General features: G+C 46.4%; 1 protein-coding gene across 4 annotated transcripts in view; it reads left to right on the top strand.

Annotated features, from left to right (window-relative positions):
* Window positions 1-13508, top strand: part of adprhl1 (ADP-ribosylhydrolase like 1) — a 66923-nt gene that overhangs the window by 18256 nt on the left and 35159 nt on the right. For all 4 annotated transcript variants that reach the window (XR_011886376.1, XM_072260900.1, XM_072260899.1 and 1 more), the window contains exons 2-3: window positions 6525-6689; window positions 6770-6895. Coding sequence is in view for 3 of the 4 variants with exons in the window: in XM_072260900.1 (XP_072117001.1) it covers window positions 6525-6689; window positions 6770-6895 (291 nt within the window). In the remaining variant the exon portion in view is untranslated. The remainder of the gene's footprint in view (window positions 1-6524; window positions 6690-6769; window positions 6896-13508) is intronic.

Raw genomic sequence — 13508 nt, forward strand, 5'->3', positions numbered from 1 at the left:
GATGAGAAGAGGGCATGTCCTGGGTGGTGGGGGTCCTAAATGATGGATGCCTCCTTTCTGAGGCACCACTCCTTGAAGATGTCGTGGATACGATGGAGACTAGTACTGACTAATTTTACCACTCTCTGCAGTTTGCTTCAATTCTGTGCAGTAACCTCTCTCCCCACACCAGACAATGCTGCAGCCAGTCAGTTTGCTCTCATGGAACATCTGTGGAAGTTTTCAAGTGTTTTAGGTGATAAACCAAATCTCCTCAAACTCCTAATGAAAACCATCCGCTGTCTTTCCTTCTTTATAGTTCCATTGATATGTTGAGACCAATTTAGATCCTCAGCGATATTGACAACCAGAAGCTCTCTCCACTTCTGATCCCTCAATGAGGATTGGTTCGTGTCCCCTTGTCTTACCCTTTTTGAAGTCTGCAATCAGCTGTTTAGTCTTACTGACGCTGAGTGCAAGGTTGTTGCTGCAACACCACTCGACTAGCTGGTAAATCTCACTCATGTACACCCTCTCATCACCATCTAAGGTTCTGCCAACAATGCATCATTAGTAAATTCATAGATGGCATTTGAGCTATACCTAGCCACACAGTCATGGGTATAGAGAGATTAAAGTAGCGGGCTAAGCACACATCCCTAAGATGTGCCAGTACTATATCAATTTGTCAGTGAGGTGGACTTGTTATTACCAATCTGCACTGATTGTCGTATTCATGGTTAGGACGTTGAGGATCCATTTGCAGAGGGAGGTACAGAGGCTCAGGTTCTGTAGCTTATTGATTAGGACAGTGGGAATGATTTAATGGTGTTAAACGCTGAGCTAAAGTCAACAAACAGCATCCTGACTTAGGTATTTGTATTGTTCAGGTGATCCAAAACCGCATGGAGAGCAATTGAGATTGCTTCCACTGTAGACCTATTGTGGCAATAGGTGAATTGAATTGAATTACATCCTTCATGTACATGAGGAGTAAAAATCTTTACATTACTTCTCCATCTAAATGTGCAACGAACAATCATAGTAATTTATAATAGCTTATCATAAATAGAACAGTCAATGTAATATCGAGTACACTCAGATCAGTGTGAGTTCATCAGTTTGGTGGCCTAGTGGAAGAAGCTGTCCCAGAGACTGTTGGTCCTGGCTTTTATGCTGTGGTACCACTTCCAGGATGGTAGCAGCTGGAATAGATTATGGTTGGGATGATTTGGGTCCCCAATGATCCTACGGGCCCTTTTTACACACATCCTTGTAAATGTCCTGAATCGTGGGAAGTTCACAACTACAGATGCACTGGGCTGTCCGCACCACTCTCTGCAGAGTCCTGTGACTAAGGGAGGTACAGTTCCCATACCAGGCAGTGATGCAGCCAGTCAGGATGCTCTCAATTATGCCTCTGTAAAAAGTTCTTAGGATTTGGGGGCCCATACCAAACTTCCTCAAACGCCTGAGGTGAAAGAGGCGCTGTTGTGCCTTTTTCACCACACAGCTGGTGTGTACAGACCACGTGAGGTCCTCGGTGATGTGGATGCTGAGGAACTTAAAGCTGTTCACCCTCTCAACCCCAGATCCATTGATGTCAATAGGGGTTAGCTCATCTCCATTCCTCCTGTAATGCAGTGGTTCCAGATCCTCGATGAGGCAGGCATTCATTCTATCTATGACCAACTTCTTGAAGCATTTCATCACTGTTGCTGTCAGTGCTACTGAATGATAGTCGTTAAGGCAGCTCACACTGTTGTTCTTGGAAACAGGTTGTTGCCCTTTTGAAGCAGGTGGGAACTTATGACCTTAACAGTGAGATTTGAAAATATCTTTTGAATACCCCTGCCAGTTAGTTGGCACAAGTTTTAAGAGCCTTACCGGGTACTCCATTTTGCAAGGGTTCACCCTGCTGAAAGACAGCATGACGTCAGCCTCTGAGACAGAGATCACAGGGTCATCGATGTGCAGCAGGGATCCTCACACCTGCAGTTTTATTCTCACTTTCAAAGCGAGCATAAAAGGCATTAATCTCAGCTGGTAGTGAAGCATCACTGTCATTCATTCTGAAGTTAATTGGAAGGTGATACTAGCAGGGATGATGGCTGGAGTTTCTGAGAATAATTCGGAAACATTTGGAAGATGAAAAAGTATTATAAAAGGAGGATGAACAAACTGTGGCTGACAAAGGAAGTCAAAGAGAGCATAAAAGCAAAAGAGGGGACATATAGCAAAAATTAGTGTGAAGTTAGAGGATTGGAAATTGTTTAAAATCCAACAGAAGGCAGCTAAAATATCATAAGCAGAGAAAAGAAGAAATATGAAGTTAAGCTAGCCAACAATGTAAAAGTGAATACAAAAGGATATTTTTTTCAGATGTACAGGAATAAAAGAAGCGAGAGTAGATAATGGACCACTGGAAAATGATGCTGGTATGGTAGCAATCGGGGACAAAGAAATGGTGGAGGGGCTTAATAAGTATTTTGCGCCAGTCTTCACTGTGGAATATACAGTGGCATGCAAAAGTTTGGGCACCCCGGTCAAAATGTCTGTTACTGTGAATAGTTAAGTGAGTAGAAGATGAACTGATCTCCAAAAGTCATAAAGTTAAAGATGAAACATTCTTTTCAACATTTTAAGCAAGATTAGTGTATTATTTTTGTCTTGTACAACTTCAGAGTGGAAAAAAAGGAAAAGAGCACCATGCAAAAGTTTTGGCACCCCAAGAGATTTGAGCTCTCAGATAACTTTTACCAGTCCTTAATTAGCTTGTTAGGGCTATAGGGCTATGGCTTGTTCACAGTCATCATTAGGAAAGGCCAGGTGATGCAAATTTCAAAGCTTTATAAATACCCTGACTCCTCAAACCTTGTCCCAACAATCAGCAGCCATGGGCTCCTCTAAGCAGCTGCCTAGCACTCTGAAAAATTAAAATAAATGATTTTCTGGTAGCCATTTCCTCAGTTCGTAATGTAATTAAGAAATGGCAGTTAACAGGAATGGCGGAGGTCTGGAAGACCAAGAAAACTTTCTCAGAGAACTGCTCATAGGATTGCTAGAAAGGCAAATCCCCCCGTTTGACTGCAAAAGACCTTCAGGAAGATTTAGCAGACTCTGGAGTGGTGGTGCACTGTTCTACTGTGCAGCAACACCTGCACAAATATGACCTTCATGGAAGAGTCATCAGAAGAAAACCTTTCCTGCATCCTCACCACAAAATTCAGCATCAGAAGTGTGCAAAGGAACATCTAAACAAGCCTGATGCAGTTTGGAAACAAGTCCTGTGGACTGATGAAGTTAAAATAGAACTTTTTGGCTGCAATGAGCAAAGATATGTTTGGAGAAAAAGGGTGCAGAATTTCATGAAAAGAACCCTCTCCAACTGTTAAGCACGGGGGTGGATCGATCATGCTTTGGGCTTCTTTTGCAGCCAGTGGCACGGGGAACATTTCACTGGTAGAGGGAAGAATGAATTCAATTAAATACCAGCAAATTCTGGAAGTAAACATCACACCGTCTGTAAAAAAAGTTGAAGGTGAAAAGAGGATGGCTTCTACAACAGGATAATGATCCTAAACACACCTCAAAATCCACAATGACTACCTCAAGAGGTGCAAGCTGAAGGTTTTGCCATGGCCCTCACAGTCCCCCGACCTAAACATCATGGACAATCTGTGGATAGACCTCAAAAGAGCAGTGCATGCAAGACGGCCCAAGAATCTCACAGAATTAGAAGCCTTTTGCAAGGAAGAATGGGCGAAAATCCCCAACAAGAATTGAAAGACTCTTAGCTGGCTACAGAAAGCATTTACAAGCTGTGATACTTGCCAAAGGGGGTGTTACTAAGTACTGACCATGCAGTGTGCCCAAACTTTTGCTTCAGGCCCTTTTCCTTTTTTGTTATTTTGAAACTGTAAAAGATGGAAATAAAAAGGCAATCTTGCTTAAAATATTAAAGAAATGTGTCATCTTTAACTTTCTGCTTTTTGGAAATCAGGTCATCTTTTACTCGCTTAGCTATTCACAGTAACAGAAATTTTGACTAGGGGTGCCCAAACTTTTGCATGCCACTGCACCACATTATACAATTGCTGTAAGTTTGAGAGTGTTGGGGGCAGAAGTGAGTGCTATTGCTATTATTAGGGAGAGGGTGCTTGAGAAGCTGAACAGTCTGAAGGTAGATAAATCACCTGGACCAGATGGACTACAGCCCAGGGTTCTGAAAGAAGTAGCTGAAAAGATTATGGAGGCATAAGTAATGATCTTTCAAGAATCACTAGATTCTGGAAATATTCTGGAGGACTGGAAAATTGCAAATGTCACTCCACTCTAAGAAGAGAGGGAGGCAGAAGAAAGTAAATTAAAGGCCAGTTAGTCTGACCTCTTCTTTTCACATTACGTAATTTGGATGACAGAATTGATGGCTTTGTGGCCAAGTTTGTGGACAGTATGAAAATAGGTAGAGGGGCAGGGGCAGGTAGTGTTGAGGAAGCAGGGAGCTTGCGAAAGGACTTAGACAGATAAGGAGAATGGGCAAAGAAGTGGCAAATGTAATATAGTGTAGGGAAGTGTACGGTCATGCACTTTGGTAAAAGGAATAAAGGCGTAGACTATTTTCTAAATGCAGATAAATTTCAAAAATCAGAGATACAAGGTGACTTGGGAATCGTTGTGCAGGATTCCCTAAAGGTTAACTTGCAGGTTGAGTCAGTGAGGCAAACACAATGTTAGCATTCATTTCAAAATAAAAGCACAGATGTAATGCTGAGGCTTTGTAAGGCAGTGGTCAGACCACAGGGCGTATTGTAAGCAGTTTTGCGCCCCTTATCTAAGAAGAGATGTGCTGTCATTAGTGAGAGTCCAGAGGAGGTTCAGGAGAATGATCCTGGGAATGAAAGTTAATGTATGAGGCTCTTTTGATGGCTAGGGGCCTGTACTTGCTGGAGTTTAGAAGATCAAGGGAGGGCCTCATTGAAACCTATTGAATATTAAAAAGCCTAGATAGAGTAGATGTGGAGAAGATGTTTCCTATACTGGGGGAGCTAGGACCAGAGTGCTCAGCCTCGATTGGGTGGATGTCCATAAGATGAGGAAGAATTTCTTTAGCTAGTGTGCTGAATCTAGATCATTGACACAGATGGCTGTGGAGGCCATTTCATTGGGTACTTTTAAAGCGGAGGTTGATGGGTTCTTCATTAGTCAGGACATTAAAGTTATGGGGAGAAAGCAGGAGAATAGGGTTGAGAGGGATAATAAATCAGCCATGATGAATCTGGAACTTTCTACCCAAAAGATGAGTGGAGGCAAGGCTTGGTCAATGAGTTTATTGAAAATAGCTATCAGTAGATTTCTAGATATTTCAGGAATGAAGGAATATGGATGTGCTATGCTGAGGTTGATCAGCTATGATCTGGATGAATGGTGGTGCAGGTAGGTGGAGATAGTCAACACCTGCTCCTGTATCTATATTGGACTTAATGCATTTTAATGTGTTATTAGAACACAGATTATACTGTAGAATGGTATAGCACAGGAACAGGACCTTCGGCCATGATATCTGTGCCAAACAGAAAGCTAAATTGAACTAAATGGTGCACATCCCTCCATTGCCTATCAAACAGCCTCTTAAAGACTATTATTGTACCTACTTCTATTGTCACCCTTGTCAGCCTGTTTCAAGCACCCACTACCCTCTGTGTGAAAAAAAAACTTGCCCCACATATCACCTTTAAACTTTTTCCCCTCTCATCTTAAATGGATGTCCTCGAACTATTTGACATTTTAACCCTGAAATTAGAATTCAATCTGTTTACTCTATCTATGCTCCTCATAATGTGATAAACTTCTATCAGATCTCCCATCAGCCTCTGACACTCCAGGAAAAAAACAACTCACATTTGTCTAACCTCTCCTTTTAGCTCAAGCCCTCTAATTTAGACAGCATCCTGGTAAATCTCTTTTGTATCTTTTCTAAAGTGTACATATTCTTACTGTAATTGGGTGAACAGGAATGCACAGAACACTTCTAATGCAGCCCAACCAAAGTTTTGTACAACTGCAATATGTTTTCCTGACTTGTACTCAATACCCGGCAATGAAAGCAAGCATGTCATACACCATCTTTACCATCCTACCTACTTGTATGGCAGCTTTCAGTGAGTTATGGATTTGGACTTGAGGATCCTTCAGTCCATTGTTATTTTAGGGGTCCTGACGGAAACAATATACTGTATTTTCCCCTTACATTTGATTAATAAAAACCTGTATAATATTTAGAACTATTTAAAGTGATGTTGATAATTTTTATAAGATCTTGGCAGACCCTTGCATTTCTCCACAGGCTGGGAGATGAGGAACAGAACATCTTCGGATGGTACTGCAGTGCTCCAGAGACTGTGGGTCTGCTGCCACTGAGGACACCCTGCTGCCTGCCTCTGTACAACTGGCTTCTGTTGGGATGGGTGTGGAGAGGGCATGGGGGTGTGAATTTATTCAAGAAGTTGTCAAAACTTTCATCACATTTTGACCTGAATTCTCAGATATCTGGTCCCTGACGGACCTCTACCGTGAGATGGTGAAGGCTTACGTTGAGATTGTTGAACAGATACACAAACGCCAACCAGACCCAGCCACCATTGAGGGCTGCTCCCAGCTCAAGCCGGACAACTACCTCCTGGGCTGGCACACACCCTTCAATAAGAAAGGTACATATGAAGCCTCAGGTGGAATGGGAGGCTCCTCATGAGAAAGTCAGCTCAGACACTGACGCCCCTTTGTTCTTTAGGTTCAGGATTTGGTGCAGCCACGAAGGCTATGTGTGTGGGCATGAGGTACTGGCAGCCCGAGAAACTGGACAACCTCGTGGAAGTGAGCATTGAGTGTGGACGAATGACTCATAACCACCCCACAGGTAATCACCCGGGGTCATCACAACATGGGGAATTACCCCATCGGTCAAGACCCACAAGTAATCATCTCTTTGATCAGATCCGCTGGTTACCACCCCTTGGGTCATCAACCCACAGGTCAATACAGACATCATCACCCCATTAACCCATGTAACATCATACAGAAGTCATTGCTCCAGAGATCATCACCTCCGGGTCATGAGTCATAGGTCACCACAAGAGCCCTAATCTGTGCAGTATTATATCTAACGCTACCTAAAAATCCAAATACTATTTTCTACTGATTCACCTAAACCATGAAAATCTGTAATAGATTTGATAAACCTTACAACCTGACATTAATATCATGAATACTTTGATCAGCATCCTATCGCATTCTAAGTTCCGGCCTTACAACCCTAACTTGTGGAACCTCTCCTCGTAGTTTGACCTTCAGCATACTCTGAGTGAAGAAATTTCATCAACCTCTGTCCTGATTGACCAGCCTTTATTGTGGAACCAAGACCCTGGTTCTAGACAGCACAACCTGGAAAAAAAATCCAAACTCAAGAACAGAGGTCTAGTCTGCTTCACCTCCCCTCAGACAGAAATCCTACCATCCCAAGCACCAGCCAAGTGTACTTCCACACACTCCCCTATTCTTTGGTAGGGAGACCAAACCTGTTCACAGTGCTCTTACAATAAAGGCCTTGTGGATTGCCTGTCATACCTATACATTACATTGAACATAGAATCGTACATTACAGGAACAGGCCCTTTGGCCCACAGTGTCAAAGCCCACTAAACTAATCCCTTGTGCCTACACAATGTCCATGTCTTTCCATTCCCTGCACATTCCTGTGCCAGTCTAAGAGTCTCTTGAACATCCCTATTGTATTTGCCTCCTCTACCACTTCAGGCATGTACCAGTCTCTGTGTAAAAAAAAACTTGCCCCACACATCTTTGCAGTTTCCCCCCTTCTCCTTAAATGCATGCCCTCTAGTATTAGACATTTCAACACAAGGAAAAAGACACTGGCTGTCTATGCCCCACACAATCTTACTCAACTTTGACCAGGTCTCCCCCTAACCTCTGCTTGGTGCAGAGAAAAACAACTCAGGTTTGTCCAACCTCCCCTTTTCGGACACGTCCTCTAATCCAGGCAGCATCCTCGTAAACCTCTTTTGCCTCCTCTTCAAATCAAGGGGCAATTAGAACTGAATGCAATACTGCAGGTGCAGCCTAACTCAAGCTTTAGAAAGCTGCAATTAACTTTCAGAGGACACCCAGACCTCTCTGAATACCAACATATTTCAATCTCCACTGTTCCCATCTGCTCTCCCACCTTCTTACTTTTATTCTAACCTCCATCTTCCTCTTTTCTTAGGTTCCATCATGTACAGATGTTTGTCACCTTCACTTACTGTATCACCCCTCAGGCTCTGTCACCGTTTCCCCTACCTGACTCCATCTGACAACCAAAATCCTCCTAACCTAGAACCACCTAGCACTTGGTAGCTTTTATCCCATCCCTTCCCTCCAGCATTTTATGCTGGCCATGTTCCCTCTCTTCTTTCAGTGGAGATGAAGCTTCTTGGACTGAGGTCCCTTTCCCTGCACAGATGCTGCCAAACCCAATGAGTTCCTCCAGCAGGAGCTTCTCCTTTTGCTCCAGATCCCAACAAATGCAGTACCTTGTGTCTCCAGATTTCAATCTCTCACCACTTAAATAAAAACCCCAGCTTTTTAAAATCCATATACATTTCCATTAGCCATGCCCTTGTCCATTCACTGTACTTATCCCTATGAATCTTTCCCATTGCCCTCTATTGTTGACAAATGTATATAATACACTGGGTGCTGGAATGGGAACATGTCTCTACCAAAGGAGTTGCAAGGCACTCCTTCCCTCTGCCAGCCTGCAGGTCACCTTTGGGCAAGGTGTAGAACCTACTTAGCCCCACAATCAGGTCACATGAAGACATGGAAGCAGGTGATGGACAGTCACATGAGCAGCTGGTACATATCACAAGTCCTGGTTATGCAACCACTGACGCCAGGCGGACAATCTCTGAAGAGTATTGATAATGGCTGGGGTCATCCGTCTTGTAAAGAAGGCAATGGCAAACCACTTCTGCAGAAAAATTTGCCAAGGACGGCCATGGTCATGGATAGAGAAAAGAGTAAGAACAACAGCATGAGGGCATCTTCCCCACAGGCAGATTAATGACAGATGGAAGATCATGATTGTCATATTGCACGAGATCCTCAGCATTGAGGAAAAATTGTGATCAGCTAGAGTCCAACATGGCTCCCGGCTCCTTATGACGCTCCATGTCTCTCAGACTCGAACACACATCTTACTCAATCCTTAGTCCACAGTAGTATGTTACCCTGCCATCTAAGTTCTCAGTAACACACTATATTGAAGGCTGTCTCCAAGTACAATTGCAGGCACACCACATAGTAAAAACTGTTTCTGTAGGAGATGTAGGAGGATCTAAACCTGGAGAGGGATGGATGATCAGAAAGTGACCACACTCTCCAGACATTGAAGAAGGAAAGGAGACTGAAGATGAAGAAAAAGTTTTCATCCACCATTTACACATATAGCTCACCCACAGGTTTTTACCAACGCATATCCAATCCACCCTTTTCCCATCTGGTTCTGAATCTAATTTCCATTCACCCCTCCTGTATTGGTTCCTATCTCACCTATCTTAAAACATGGACATAGAACAGAACAGGCCCTCCAGCCTAGGATATTGTGCCCACCTTTCAACCAACAGTAAGATCAATCTAATCTTTCCCTCCTGCATAGCCTTCCATTTTTCTTTCATCCATGTGCCTATCTTAGGGTCTCTTAAATCTCCCTAATGTACTGTATTAAGACACCTAGCAGAGCTCTGTAAGAATCTACCTCTGACATCTCTGCTTTACTTTTCTCCAATCATTTTAAAATTGTCCCCTCGTATTAGCCATTTCCACCATGGTAGAAATTCTCTAGCTATCCACTCTATCTTTGCCTCTCATCATCTTGTACACCTCTATCAAGTCACCACTCATTCCTCTTTACTCCAAAGAGAAACGCCCCAGCTCGCTCAACCTGTCTTCATAAAACGTGTTCCCTAATCCAGTTAGCAACCTGGTAAATATCCTCTGCACCCTTTCTAAAACTTCCACATCCTTGCTATGATCAGGTGACCAGAAATTAACACATCCTCCAAGTGTTATCTAATCCAAGATCCCTCTTCCTCACTGCCAAGAATCCTCATTAGTTACCAGAATCCAGCCCAGGGGCCTGTTTATCTCTCTCCAGCAGCTCTCCCCACATTCACCTTCCACTTTCTCACCTCACTTTCTCTACTTCTCATTTACCTTCCCTCCTCCACCCCTCCCTCCTTCCCCCTCCCCCTCAGACCCCTCCTCCTCCTCCCTTCTCCTTCCCCCTACTCCGCCCTCCTCCCCTCCATTTCCCCCTTTCCCTCTTCCCCTCCCCCCTTCCCCCTCCCTTACCCCCTTCCCTCTTCCCCCTCCTCCCCCTCCCCCACCTCCCCTCCTCTTCTCCTCCCTCCTTCCCCCTCCTACTCATCCCCTCCTCCCCTCCCCTCCTTTCCTCCTTCCCCCTCCTCCTCCTCCCTTCCCCTTCCCCCTCCCTTCCCCCTCCCTTTCCCCTCCCTTTCCCCCTCCCCTTCCCCCTCTCCTTCCCTTACCCCCTTCCCTCTTCCCCCTCCTCCCCCCACCTCCCCTCCTCTTCTCCTCCCTCCTTCCCCCTCCTACTCATCCCCTCCTCCTCCTCCCCTCCCCTCCTCCTCCTCCCCTCCCCTCCTTTCCCCCTTCCCCCTCCTCCCTTCCCCTTCCCTTCCCCTTCCCCCTCCTCCTTCTCCCTCCCTTTCCCCCTCCTCTCCTCCTCCTTCCCCCTCCCTTTCCCCCTCCCCTCCTCCCCTCCCCCTTCCCCCTCCTCCCCTCCCCCTTCCCCCTCCTCCCCTCCCCCTTCCTTTCCCCCTCCCTTTCCTCCTTCCCCCTCCCCTTCCCCCTCCCTTTCCCCTTCCCCCTTCCCCCTCCCTTCCCCCTCCTCTCCTCCTCTCCTCCATCCCCCTCCCTTTCCCCTTCCCCCTCCCTTTCCCCCTTCCCCCTCCCTTCCCCTTCCCCCTCCTCTCCTCCTTCTCCCTCCCTTTCCCCCTCCTCTCCTCCATCCCCCTCCCTTTCCCCCTTCCCCCTCCCTTCCCCTTCCTCTCCTCCTTCCCCCTCCCTTTCCCCCTCCTCCCCTCCCCCTTCCTTTCCCCCTCCCTTTCCTCCTTCCCCCTCCCCTTCCCCCTCCCTTTCCCCTTCCCCCTTCCCCCTCCCTTCCCCCTCCTCTCCTCCTCTCCTCCATCCCCCTCCCTTTCCCCTTCCCCCTCCCTTTCCCCCTTCCCCCTCCCTTCCCCTTCCCCCTCCTCTCCTCCTTCTCCCTCCCTTTCCCCCTCCTCTCCTCCATCCCCCTCCCTTTCCCCCTTCCCCCTCCCTTCCCCTTCCTCTCCTCCTTCCCCCTCCCTTTCCCCCTCCTCTCCTCCATCCCCCTCCCCCTCCTCTCCTCCATCCCCCTCCCTTTCCCTCTCCCTTCCCTTCCCCTTTCCCCCTTCCCCCTCCCCCTTCCCCCTCCCTTTCCCCTTCCCCCTACCCCTTCCCTTTCCCCCTTCCCCCGCCCTTCTTCCCCTCCCTTTTCCCCTTCTTCCCCCTCTTCCCCCTCCCTTTTCCCCTTCTTCCCCCTCTTCCCCCTCCCTTTTCCCCTTCTTCCCCCTCTTCTCCCCTCCCTTCACCCTTTCCCCCTTCCCCCTCCCTTTCCCCCTTCCCTTTTCCCCTTCCCCCTCTTCCCCCTCCCCTCCTCTCCCCCTCCCCTCCCCCTCCCTCTCCTCCCCCTCCTTCCCCATCTTGCCCCTCCCTTTCCCCCTTCCCTCCCCCCTCTGTCCCCTCCCCCCTTTCCCCTCCTCCCTTTCCCCTTCCCCCTCCTCTCTTTCCCCTTCCCCCTCCTCTCTTTCCCCTTCCCCCTCCCTTTTCCTCCTCCTCTCCCTCTCTTTCCCCCTCTGCCCCCTCCCCCTCCTTTCCCCTTCCCCTCTTCCCCCCTTCCTTTTCCCCTCTCCCTCCTATTCCCCCTTCCCCCTCCCTTTCATCTGTCATCCACCTTCCAATGTCTCCCAACTCCACTATCCATCTCCTTCATTAGACAGGAAAAGACGTAGGCTATTTGGCCCATCAAAACTGCTCCGTCATTTCATTATAGCTGATTTTCCAGTATCTTACACCCCTACTGAGCCCACCAATCAGCTCGGACTCCTGTCTCATTCCTCCTCCTGTTTATGCTGGCATCCTCCCATCCCCAGCAGATTGTGTCTTGATGTCAAAGATTGAGTTATTTTAGGTGGTGCAGAGAGTCAGTTTTAAAGGTTCAGGATTTCCACACAGAGAGCTATTGATAAAACCACCTGGTACACACATCATAGTTTGTCCCGGCAGTCACCACTGCCCTAAATTCCCAATACTGGTCACTTGAAGCTTCATACTGACAAAAGCTGGCAAATAGAATTAGTCTCAACCCAGATCAACCCAGTAATTCTAAGATGCTGTCACCAGACCAAGGTGATGTTTGATGGGCCACAAGAAAAGGACCTGCTGAATTGTGTTGGGTTGTTTATTCCACACGAGGTGATTGAAAGCAGCCCTGTAGTGTTTGGTTGGAAGCAAGTGCTCACTGTTAATTAGATGTGACCTGTGCCTGCAAAGCCTGCTTCAGGATATATTGAAACCTGAGCTATGGTTAATTGGTACAAACAGCTGTTGTCTCCAAACACCAAACTGCTGGAGATTGAAGTTCCTAATTGGTTAAGTATGGGGCTAATCTTTGTAGTTTGTAATTTGAAGCAGTAAGAAACATCTATAAGATAGTTGTGGCTTTTGAAGCATTTGAGATCTGTCAGCAAATGGCCCAGTCTGGCTTTCATTGCCTTTTAAATGAAGGGATAGAAGTCTGAGTATTTCCTATTTTACATGTGGAAGGCTATGGGAGCCTGGTGTAGCAGTACAGATGAATATGCTGACACTGCAACATCCTACATCTTCTGTGAAGAATTGTGTCTTCCTAAAAGGATCACAATGAGAAGCCGTGGCTCACCAAGGAGTTGTGGAATCTCAGATTTGCAAAGGTTCATGTCTACACGTCTGGAAACAGAGAGGAATATAGCTCTGGAAAACATCAGCTCTGAAAGTGGCAGTAGCAAAGCCAGCTTCACGATTGAAAGCCACTTACAAGGATTGACAAGAGATATACATCTCAACAACAATAGCCGGACAGCTGGAGTTCCCTGCAAATTCTTACCAATTTCAGACAGAAGTGCTCCCAAGTCTCCCCACGTTGGCCAATCAGTTTCATAAGGATAATCAATATTTTTATGTTCTCACTTCCTCCAATCTTGAAATGTTGAGCCCCTACTCCCTCCCTTTCACAACCACTCCAATGTCACCATCCCAGCCCCATTCACCTTCTTCAGCCTCCCCTAACTTGCCCATTCCCCATCCCACTCTATACTTCCTGTGCAGCAAGAAGATATTCAGAAACTATTTGGAAAACAGAACATTAGGGAAAGTGCAGGCCCTGATGC

This window comes from Mobula birostris, chromosome 6 (genome assembly GCF_030028105.1).
Source record: "Mobula birostris isolate sMobBir1 chromosome 6, sMobBir1.hap1, whole genome shotgun sequence".
In the NCBI taxonomy this organism is placed as follows: Eukaryota; Metazoa; Chordata; class Chondrichthyes; order Myliobatiformes; family Myliobatidae; genus Mobula; species Mobula birostris.